We start from the raw sequence: 12,204 nt of genomic DNA, 5'->3' as shown, positions 1-12,204 counted from the left end.
TAATGAACCAAAATAAGCGGTCCCTTTGAGTTCGTTATAACCATAGTTTTCTTTATATGTACAGGTGAAACAGAACTTAGTCTAAGGCCTTGGTCAAATTAATATATTTCTGTGTGATAGCCTGAGCTTGAACACTTGTATCTGAGAAAAAGACCGTTCAGACTCATAGACTGAAACAATTTGGAAATTGGAGACTGAAAAATGACTGAACAAGACAGGAGGATATGTATACCTAGGTATATTTGCACATTTCCTCAATGGAGCAATTGTGGCCAAGTCATCTACAGCGCCACAATGTTCTTGATAATATTCTTTGTTATGACTTGTGGGCTCAGTTATACTCTATGAAACAGATTTGCAGTGAGTCCTGATCTGTTCTTGTATGCTCGGTACAAACCTGACTGAATCTCCCTCTTTCTAGCTGCTGCTGTTCATTTGTGGATCGAAGGAGAAATACCGACAGCTGCGTGACATGCACGCCATCGAGAGCAACCTCCAGTCTGTGGTCGACATCTGTGAGAAGGGTGGACTGGACGTCGGAGCCGACATCATCCCCCATGGCGTCATCCTTCCCTACGATACACTGCTTACCATGGTAGAGTCTCCCCTATGATACACTGCTTACCATGGTAGTCTCCCATTGGATACACTGCTTACCATGGTAGTTTCTCCCCTATATAACACTGCTTACCATGGTAGAGTCGCCCCTACATAACACTGCTTACCATGGTAGAGTCTCCTCTACATAACACTGCTTACCATGGTAGAGTCTCCCCTACTATACACTGCTTACCATGGTAGAGTCTCCCCTACATAACACTGCTTATCATTGGTAGAGTTCCCTATACGATACACTGCTTACCATGGTAGAGTCACCACTACATAACACTGCTTACCATGGTAGAGTCTCCCCTACATTACACTGCTTACCATGGTAGAGTCTCCCCTACATAACACTGCTTACCATGGTAGAGTCTCCCCTATGATACACTGCTTACCATGGTAGTCTCCCATTGGATACACTGCTTACCATGGTAGTTTCTCCCCTATATAACACTGCTTACCATGGTAGAGTCGCCCCTACATAACACTGCTTACCATGGTAGAGTCTCCTCTACATAACACTGCTTACCATGGTAGAGTCTCCTCTACATAACACTGCTTACCATGGTAGAGTCTCCCCTACATAACACTGCTTACCATGATAGAGTCTCCCCTACATAACACTGCTTACCATGGTAGTCTCCCATAGGATACACTGCTTACAATGGTAGAATCTCCCCTACATAACACTGCTTACTATGGTAGAGTCTCCCCTACGATACACTGCTTACCATGGTAGAGTCTCCCCTACATAACACTGCTTACCATGGTAGAGTCTCCCCTACATAACACTGCTTATCATTGGTAGAGTTCCCTATACGATACACTGCTTACCATGGTAGAGTCACCACTACATAACACTGCTTACCATGGTAGAGTCTCCCCTACATAACACTGCTTACCATGGTAAAGTCTCCCCTACATAACACTGCTTACCATGGTAGAGTCTCCCCTACATAACACTGCTTACCATGGTAGAATCTCCCTACATAATACTGCTTACCATGGTAGAGTCTCCTCTACATAACATTGCTTATCACTGGTAGAATCTCCTCTACATGACACTGCTTACCATGGTAGAGTCTCCCCTACATAACACTGCTTACCATGGTAGAGTCTCCTCTACATAACACTGCTTACCATGGTAGAGTCTCCCCTACATAACACTGCTTACCATGGTAGAGTCTCCCCTACATAACACTGCTTACCATGGTAGAGTCTCCTCTACATAACACTGCTTACCATGGTAGAGTCTCCTCTACAGAACACTGCTTATCACTGGTAGAATATCCCCTACAGAACACTGCTTATCACTGGTAGAATCTCCCCTATATAACACTGCTTACCATGGTAGAGTTTCCTCTACATAACACTGCTTACCATGGTAGAGTCTCCCCTACATAACACTGCTTACCATGGTAGAGTCTCCCCTATATAACACTGCTTACCATGGTAGAGTCTCCCCTATTATACACTGCTTACCATGGTAGAGTCTCCCCTACATAACACTGCTTACCATGGTAGAGTCTCCCCTACATTACACCGCTTACCATGGTAGAGTCTCCCCTACATAACACTGCTTACCTTGGTAGAGTCTCCCCTATATTATACTGCTTGCCATGGGTTTGAATATTTTTTTGCCATGCGACATACACTTCCATTTGTTCAATATCACTCAGTAACTTCTGTTTTATTTCAGATTGAACATCTGAAGGTGGTGTACGAAATCGCCTCATCTCGACCCTGCAACTGGCAGACTTATTGTGAGCAGGCACAAGGTGAGGGCATGCATGAAGGTCTCTGTGTTGTTAAACTGTAGCGACATAGGCTAGGGTTGATTCAAAGCATTGTCTTGTTGTAAGAGGTGACTCAGATAGGCTATTGGTCCGGCTCAGTGACTGGGTTGATTCAATGCATTGTCTTGTTGTAAGAGGTGACTCAGGTAAATCTATTGGTCAGGCTCATGGACTGGGTTGATTCAAAGCATTGTCTTGTTGTAAGAGGTGACTCAGATAGGCTATTGGTCCGGCTCAGTGACTGGGTTGATTCAAAGCATTGTCTTGTTGTAAGAGGTGACTCAGATAATCTCTTGGTCCGGCTCAGTGACTGGGTTGATTCAAAGCATTGTCTTGTTGTAAGAGGTGACTCAGATAGGCTATTGGTCCGGCTCAGTGACTTGGTAAGAGGTGACTCAGATAATCTCTTGGTCCGGCTCAGTGACTGGGTTGATTCAAAGCATTGTCTTGTGGTAAGAGGTGACTCAGATAATCTCTTGGTCCGGCTCAGTGACTGGGTTGATTCAAAGCATTGTCTTGTTGTAAGAGGTGACTCAGATAATCTGTTGGTCCGGCTCAGTGACTTGGTTGATTCAAAGCATTGTCTTGTTGCAAGAGGTGACTCAGATAATCTATTGGTCAGGCTCAGTGACTGGGTTGATTCAAAGCATTGTCTTGTTGTAAGAGGTGACTCAGATAATCTATTGGTCAGGCTCAGGGACTTGGTAAGAGGTGACTTAGATAATATATTGGTCCGGCTCAGTGACTGGGTTGATTCAAAGCATTGTCTTGTTGTAAGAGGTGACTCAGATAATCTGTTGGTCCGGCTCAGTGACTTGGTTGATTCAAAGCATTGTCTTGTTGTAAGAGTTGACTCAGATAATCTATTGGTCAGGCTCAGTGACTAGGTTAATTCAAAGCATTGTCTTGTTGTAAGAGGTGACTCAGATAGGCTATTGGTCAGGCTCAGTGACTGGGTTGATTCAAAGCATTGTCTTGTTGTAAGAGGTGACTCAGATAGGCTATTGGTCAGGCTCAGTGACTAGGTTGATTCAAAGCATTGTGTTTGTTTTAAGAGGAGACTCGGATAGGCTATTGGTCCGGCTCAGTGACTGGGTTGATTCAAAGCATTGTCTTGTTGTAAGAGGTGACTCAGTTAAATCTATTGGTCCGGCTCAGTGACTAGGTTGATTCAAAGCATTGTCTTGTTTTAAGAGGAGACTCGGATAGGCTATTTGTTCCGGCTCAGTGACTGGGTTGATTCAAAGCATTGTCTTGTTGTAAGAGGTGACTCAGATAATCTCTTGGTCTGGCTCAGTGACTGGGTTGATTCAAAGCATTGTCTTGTGGTAAGAGGTGACTCAGATAAATCTATTGGTCCGGCTCAGTGACTAGGTTAATTCAAAGCATTGTCTTGTAAGAGGTGACACAGATAATCTATTGGTCTAGCTCAGTGACTGGGTTGATTCAAAGCATTGTCTTGTTTTAAGAGGTGACTCAGATAATCTATTGGTCAGGCTTCGTGACTGGGTTGATTCAAAGCATTGTCTTGTTGTAAGAGGTGACTCAGATAATCTATTGGTCAGGCTCAGTGACTGGGTTGCTTGCCTGTCGTTGCACCCTGATGTGATGTTGCTCATAGTATCCACCACTGGTTTGTTTGGTATGATGATATACAGGCCACATGATACAACTAGTCTGCTTTGATATATAACGAGACCCATAAAGATCCAGGGTAGAATAGGTCTTCAGCAGCCCATGCTTGTCGTAAAAGGCGACTATGCTTGTCGTAAGACGCGACTAACAGGATCAGGAGGTCAGACTCACTGTCTTGGTTGACGCATGTCATCGTATCTCAATAGTGTAGATCGATGCTCATGATGTCAATCACTGGATTGTCTGGTCATATAGCTGGAATATTGCAGAGTGCGGCGTTAAACGACAAACAAACAAAGAGCATATGTAGGCCTCCGGCTACAAAAAAGAAAAAAGGATATAGCATATTTTTTGTAGTGGAGACACACACTTTCATAAAAATGCCCCCCAAAATATGCATGATCCTGAACATTTTTTGTTCAGTATAGTTCCTAATGAGCATCTCTGAGAATATGGTTGACACTTGTATCGTTCTTCAGACACCCTCCCCTTCTTGGTCAAGGCAAGCATCTCCCTGGATGAGGGTGTGGCTCCCACCTTGCTGCAGCTGCTGCAGTCTGCGCTGTGTGGTGTGAAGCCCTCCCCGGCCCAGAACGCTGCCAGCTCCTCCAGTAGTTCCACAACGTCACCCGTCAAACAGAAGAAGGACAAGAACAAAAACAAGTCTGAAGAAGGTGACAGTCATGTGACATTTCTTTAACCCTTAGAAAGTTTTGGAATTTCCGGGCACGTAGGTCGCCAGTATCCCACATTTGGAATGAGAGGAAAATGAGGATGGGGTATTTGCCATGGTTGATAATGTCAATGACCCAGATGAAATGAGGCCAGTTTGACCCTATTATTGATGAGCTGTTGTCATATGGCAGGAATATAAAACAACATTCACTTATGACACACATTTGTGTCATTCTCTTTCAATATTTTGATCAGATACATGAGTTACAGAAGCTATGTATATACAGATACTTACAACCTGTGTCACTTTAGGCTTCGACATGAAGCTTATATATCCAGTGAAACTCTACTCGCTCACTCACTCACTCACTCACCCACCCACCCACCCACCCACCCTCTCTCTCCTTCACTCACTCACTCACCCACCCACCCACCCACCCTCTCACTCTCTCACTCACTCACTCACTCACCCACCCACCCACCCACCCACCCCACTGTTTGGCTCTGACACTGTTTTTGCTCTCCCTGCAGACTGCGAGGAGAGTCAGAAGTTTGATGAGACTCTGTGCATCACCCTTGTGAAGCTGCTGAACCGGGTGCTTGACAAAGGGCTCTTCATCAAATTCATCAGGACATTCCTCCTGGAGTCCAACTCCAGTGGCAACAGATGGTTGGCCCACAGTCTCGTGCTACAGATTTACAGGTAATTAGAGAAATACTTACAAGTAACAATAAATTATAGGTTATCAGTTCCGAGGGAATTAATGTTGTAAGTTCTGAGCATGGTCTGTGATCTGCGTGTCATCCTACCTTGACGGGGTGGATTCTTGCATGAAAACAAAACTTAGCCACTCAGACAGAAGGTAGTGTCCATGTTAAATCCATCTTGTTGGGATTCTGGGTTCTCCAGTAACCTATGCTTGTCATAAAATGCAACTGTGTGGAATACAGGCTTATTGCATTGGTAGATTGCGTTCACTCATTCAGTCCTGTGAAGATCCGGGGAGAATAGATCTTCAGCAAGCCATGCTTGCCATAAAAGGCGACTTTGCTTGTCGTAAGAGGTGACTTACGGGATCGGGTGGTCAGGCTCGCTGATTTGGTTGATGCATGTCATCGTATCCCAATTGCGTGGATCGATGCTCATGATGTCAATCACTGGATTGTCTGGTCCAGACATGATTCTTTACAGACCGCTGTCATGTAGCTGGAATATTGCAGAGTGCGGCTTTAAACAACAAATAAACAAAAAATACAAACAAACACTCATTCACTCACTCACTGTTCAGGAATACGACATCCGAGGAACAGGAGACGATCCTGAACATCATGTGGGAACTGTGGACAGAGCTGCCCATCTACGGCAGGAAGGCTGCTCAGTTCGTTGACCTTCTCGGCTACTTTGTGCTCAAGACGCCAGACATCCCCGACAAGAGGGTAAGAAGACTGCAGTACTTCATCTATGTTATTTTCAGGCTTTCCCTAAATGAATTTGGTTGGGGGTTGGAGGTCTTGTGGTCTAAGTGCCACATTTGGTCTGCAGAGTTGTGTTCCTTAGCTGTGCTTGATCAGGGGTGGGTTTTAAAATCCCAGATTTGTCCGAATTAAACTCTGTCACTACCATATCTATGCTTGTTGGTCATTTAGACCTGAGTCATATTTGGCTTTCCTCTCAAGCTGACATCATATAGCTAAAGACCCATGAAGATCCGGGGTAGAATATGTCTTCAGCAACCCATGCCTGCCGTAAAAGGTGACTATGCTTGTCGAAAGAGGTGACGAACTTGATCGGGTGGTCAGGTTGATGCATGTCATCATATCCCAATTGCGTAGATCGATGCTCATGATGTCAATCTCAGGATTGTCTGGTCCAAACTCGATTAATTACGGATAGCCGTCATATATCTGGAATATTGCTGAGTGCAGCATTAAACAACAAACAAACAAATATAACTAGAACAATCCTGGATATAATTCCAAGTTAGACTAGGTCCATGGTAGTCTGTGCACGTGAGAGGTCACTTATGCATGAGGATATGTCACTTGATTCATTGCATATCATTGTAATCCTAGAGCAGGGGCATTGCTCATTACAGCAATCACTGACTTGTCTGGTCAAGACACAATTATTTACAGGCCATCATAGTTTAGCTCGAATATTACTGTCTGCAGCATTGCCATCAAACATCTACTGCTGACAGTTGTTTTAGCCCAACTCACTCAATCATTCCTGATGTAAGAGGATGACTGTGTTCCAGGTTGGGGAGTACCTGGAGAAGGCTGTGTCCGTGCTTCGGGAACAGAACCAGGTGTTGGCCAACCACCCCAACGCAACCATCTACAAGTAAGTTCGGGGCTGTCAGACAAGTCCAGCAGTAGCAGTGTGCCTGTTAATGCACTTTCAAATACTCACTTAGGAAGATGAATGATATTTACCATTTTGCATGATTTGGTACTTCTATAAATAGCTGTAAAGGGGTTGCAGCTGTTTTGGAAAGCACTTGTAACTCTTTTCAGGTTGGGGGCGGTCGGGTAGCCTAGTGGTTAAAGCGTTTGCTCGTCAAGCTGAAGACCCGGGTTCGATTCCTGACATGGGTACAATGTGTGAAGCCCATTTCTGGTGTCCCCCGCTGTGATATTGCTGGAATATTGCTAAAAGCTGCGTAAAACCTCACTCACTCACTCACTTTTCAGGTTGTTTCTGTAATCTTCCACAATCTGGTACTGATCAATATTTGGTTAAATGATATTAACCCATTATTCCGTGTGATCCTTTTTACCCCAGTGGGGATTCCACATTGGAATTGATTGTCACCAAAGTAGGGTGTTGGTAAGAGGCAACCGATTGGATCGGATGTTTGATGGTGTTGCTCCGTGCCCGATGGCATGGATCGCTGTTCACAATATCGATAACTGGATTGTTTGATTCAATTATTTACTGGCTGTTGTTATTTAGCTGGAATATTGCAAACAAACACAACAAAATATAACTGATCATGGATATGTGTTGTCATAAAATAACATGACCATTTCACTTCTGGTGAAGTGGACAAACATAGTCTTAACTTCAATGTAACTAAATTTTATGATCGATTTTTATTATGATTACTACCCTCTACATCTTTTTCTTTTTTAAAAATGGTTCAAAAGTAACTGGTTGATATATATATACATACAAGTTATTAGTAATTCACAGACACATAGATTTAATATATACAATGTCAACCTAACTGGTTTGACTAACTTGGCTATGGAACGGTTTCCACTGTATAGCTGTCAGTTGTGTCTAGCCTTCCAGCATCGCATCTTCGGTGTTGGGTCGAAATCCGTCAGTTTTGGTCCACAAAGTGATATACACATAAGTCAGTAATTTAATTGGTCACGTGACATTATTTGCTACTATGTGTGTCTCTAAGGCTTGTAAACAGCTTGTTGTTGTGTGTGCAGCATGCTGCAGGGGCTGGTGGACTTCGATGGGTACTACCTGGAGAGTGACCCGTGCCTAGTCTGCAACAACCCAGAGGTCCCCTATGCTGTGAGTAGCTGCTTGTAGAAGTGGAGGAAATAGTCTTCCTCGCTGTGTTATTATAGAACCAGATGGGTGCTGTTAGTATGGAAGAATTCCTAATTCTATATCATAAATGGAATGGATGTGTGTGCTGCAGTCTGACTGGTTCACAAAACATTATCAACTGGAATTTGGATGTGTAGTCTATACTGCCAGTTAATTTTTTTTCTCAGAGGTTAAAGGGAGACAACTTTATATATAGTTTATGGGTGCTTCACTTACTTTTGATGATTATAGTAGATCTTTTCTTAATGATTGTAATTGTTATTTGTAATTTAAAATTGTTGTGACTTGATTATATACACATGTATTCTGGGCTGGAGGTCTTTATTACAGAATAAAAGAGAAAGAAAGAAAGAATTTTATTTTTAATACATTTTATTTCTTGTCCCAAATTTGAATGTCCCCAGTATCCCATGCTTGTCGTCCTGTGGGGATGCCAGGGCAGAATAGGTCCCCAGGGTATGTGGGGATGCCATGGCATAATAGGTCCCCAGGGTATGTGGGGATGCCATGGCATAATAGGTACCCAGTATCTCATGATTGTCACTCGAATACCAAAATTATACTTTAATCAAAGTCAAATTGGTCTTGCAGAGTCTGAAGCTGTCTGCTATCAAAGTGGATTCCAAGTTCACGACAACCACGCAGATTGTGAAACTGGTTGGCAGTCACAACATCTCCAAGATATCGCTCCGCATCAGTGACCTGAAGCGGACGAAGATGGTGAGTGGTGTCTGGGTTGCTGGGGTTACTGGGACTTCTGGGACTTGGATAACTTCAACATATATTGACCGAATTTACCATGTACCGAACCAAATTTGATAGTTTCATCGTCACTCATAAACATTTGGAACTAATTGATCAATATTTCAACACCACCAAATATGGATAAATTTAGAATAGTTTCCACTCGTCTATTTGGTGTTGCGCAGGTGAGAAGTCTGAACATCTACTACAACAACCGCTCAGTCCAGGCTGTGGTGGAGCTCAAGAACAGGTAATTGCTATAGCTTCCCCAGGGATTTATCTGGACCCGTGAAGAGTCCAGGTTAGAATAGGTCTTCAGCAACCCATGCTTGCCGTAAAAGGTGACTATGTTGTCGTAAAAGGCGACTAACGGGATCGAGTGGTCAGGCTCGCTGACATAGTTGATGCATGTCATCGATCCCAATTGCGTGGATCGATGCTCATGATATTAATCACAGGATTGTCTGGTCCAGACTCGATTATTTACAGACCTCCGTCATATAGCTGGAATATTGCTGAGTGCGGCGTTAAACAACAAACCAACCAACCAAAACCAGTTTCCGACTCTACTTACGGGGACCGGGGCGCTCGGGTAGCCTAGTGGTGAAAGTGTTCGCTCATCATGCCAAAGACCCGGGTTCGATTCCCGACATGGGTTAATGTGTGAAGCCCATTTCTGGTGTTCCCCGAATATTGCTAAAAGCGGCATAAAAACCATGCTCTCTCACTGAAGGGGACCACAGGCTTGCATAAGACATTTTTGCTCCTTATATATGACAATTAAGATCTGAAAACACAAATATGGCTGATAATACTGTGTGTTTAATATTTTCGGGAAGTTTGAGAGTGGTCAGTTTTCTGGAGGTCAGTACTTTGACCCCTGCATTTGTTGGACAACATGTTCTTGTGTCACACATTGACTGATGCTACGTTTCAGACCTGGTCTGTGGCACAAGGCGAGGAAGGTGACCTTGACAGCTGGACAGACTGATGTCAAGGTGAGGGTCACAGCTAGTGTTTGCTGGAAAGAACAATCCAAGTATGCTATAACAGCCTTTGTCCATTTGTCCTTTGTCTGCTTGCCAAAATATTTTTATACTCCTACCTAATAGGGTTGGGTTATATAGTTACACCAAGGAATACTGTCCATCCATCATTCCAAGGATATTTTTTTCATTTCACCTATAACTTGAAAACTACAACATAGATTTGTTTCAAAATTGGTTAATACCTATCATAGAGGTCCAGTGTGAAGTTAAATTTCAATAATTGGATTTTCTGAAAAAATACAGCTTTTTTTCATTTGTTTACTTAGAATTGTTTTACTTAAGCATTGTGGGACATATAACTTGAAAACTACTTATGTATTCTTTTCACATTTAGGAAACAGTTGTCATACTAATAGAAGAGGTGCAGTCAAAAGTTTAATGTTTGACGTGTATTTTCTGTAAAATATTATTTTTTAGTGTTTTGAACTTTAAAATATTTATTTGCCACGACATTTGTGCCACCTTTAATGTCAGAACTACTTTATTTATTCTTATTGGGGGTACAGTTGATTTCGATAAGTGGATTTTTTTTTTTTTCATGTTTTGAATTTAGAAATATCTTCAAGTCGAGATCGAGGGTATTAGTGAGCGCCGCTTACTTTTTGTCTTGTTTATTTTAATTTTTTCTATCTACTTTTTGAACTTGAAACATGACATTGTCAACAAATAGCATGCATTGTCCCAAGTAGCTACAGTGTGCTGGAATTGTAGCTTCATTAGTGATGGCATGTCAGCCTAAGCTTGACCTTCAGCATCCATCCAGCATAGTAGATTTACTCTTGACATTTGGGCTGTCATAAGCTATGAAAACTAGACCAAAAGCAGCTATACAAGCCCTCTAACTAGTGGCTACTCCTGCTGACTAGCATAGCCATTATGATTCTAAAGGTTGGGGAGAACAGAACTGTCAAGCACTGGTTGTTTTTGTTGGACTGTACACAATGTTTTCTTGTTCAGGTGGAGTTCCCAATTCCTATCGTGGCCTGCAACCTGATGATTGAGTATGCTGACTTCTTTGACAACCTACAAGCAACAGCAGAGACTCTTCAGTGCCCTCGCTGTAGCGCGTCTGTCCCAGCGAACCCCGGGGTGTGTGGGAACTGTGGGGAGAATGTGTTTCAGTGTCACAAGTGCAGGTACGTCTCGTGAGGAGTCCGTTCAATATGACCATCTGTCCCAGCCAACCCCGGGAGTGTGTATATATCTAGAAGCTGCGATTTGTCGTGGGGAGTTGTGTCAGCACCATGCCTGTGCTTGTGGGTTTCACCGAAGTGGTAAACGTCTGAGACCTGCATCACTTCGGGCTTTCCTCCCACATTAAGCTGACACGCCCAATATAACTGGAATATTGTTAAAAGCGGTGTTAAACCCAACGTAGATGTGAATCCCACATTCACCCTAGTTATCATCCTTGATTTGTCAGCACCAGAATCGTTGCTTTCACTCAACTAGTTGACCACACTCCTACCCAGAGTTCCTAGGGGCCAGCCTAGTGCTTCTGCCACAGGCCAGGGCCATGTGACAACGTCTTGTCTTGTCCAGATTCAATTATTTATAGGCCGCCGTCTGGAATATTGCGGCGTTAAACAACAAACAAAACCATCTTTCCCCTGACTGCCTGTAGGGTGGGACTGAGGGTTCTTGCCCAGAGAGCAGAAGATATCTGGTTTGATGCCCCGACCACTTCAAACAAGAAGATGTTAAAAGACAGGACTTGTTGTTTCCTTGCCTGGCACTCGCCATTAAGGGGACAATACAAAGGACTGGTCAGCTTAGAGTCCATGTGGGGTATCCATGTTAAACCGGCATGGTATCTCACTGATCTCACAATATAGCCATGAGAAGTTCATAATAGTAAAAGCAGCCCCACACACCTGCATGCACATCATTACATAAGGGGGGCAAGGGTGGCCCAGTCGCTTAAGGCGCCGCGATTTGCTGTGCAGAGTTGCCTCCCCTGGGCACACCAGAAACCTATGATTGTTGGTTGGAATCCCGGTTTGCCCTGATTATGTTTCTAGGTTTGTCAGCACCATACTCGTGCCTTTGGGTTTCACCGAAGTGGTAAACGTCTTTAGACCTGCATCACTTCGGGCTTTCCTCCCACATTAAGCTGGCACGCCGTGAT

General features: G+C 43.6%; 1 protein-coding gene across 1 annotated transcript in view; it reads left to right on the top strand.

The window, feature by feature from the left end:
* Positions 1-12,204, top strand: part of LOC139459674 (E3 ubiquitin-protein ligase UBR4-like) — a 159,208-nt gene that overhangs the window by 95,105 nt on the left and 51,899 nt on the right. Inside the window, exons 73-83 of the mRNA XM_071241293.1 lie at positions 422-595; positions 2,303-2,381; positions 4,514-4,708; positions 5,241-5,412; positions 5,999-6,146; positions 6,968-7,053; positions 8,157-8,244; positions 8,875-9,003; positions 9,213-9,277; positions 9,965-10,025; positions 11,034-11,212. Coding sequence (XP_071097394.1) covers positions 422-595; positions 2,303-2,381; positions 4,514-4,708; positions 5,241-5,412; positions 5,999-6,146; positions 6,968-7,053; positions 8,157-8,244; positions 8,875-9,003; positions 9,213-9,277; positions 9,965-10,025; positions 11,034-11,212 — 1,376 coding nt within the window. The remainder of the gene's footprint in view (positions 1-421; positions 596-2,302; positions 2,382-4,513; positions 4,709-5,240; positions 5,413-5,998; positions 6,147-6,967; positions 7,054-8,156; positions 8,245-8,874; positions 9,004-9,212; positions 9,278-9,964; positions 10,026-11,033; positions 11,213-12,204) is intronic.

Source organism: Haliotis cracherodii, unplaced genomic scaffold, assembly GCF_022045235.1.
Source record: "Haliotis cracherodii isolate W230 unplaced genomic scaffold, xgHalCrac1.p SCAF_13, whole genome shotgun sequence".
Lineage (NCBI taxonomy): Eukaryota > Metazoa > Mollusca > Gastropoda > Lepetellida > Haliotidae > Haliotis > Haliotis cracherodii.
Note: the sequence above shows the minus strand (reverse complement) of the source record. Positions and strands in the feature narration are given on the sequence as shown.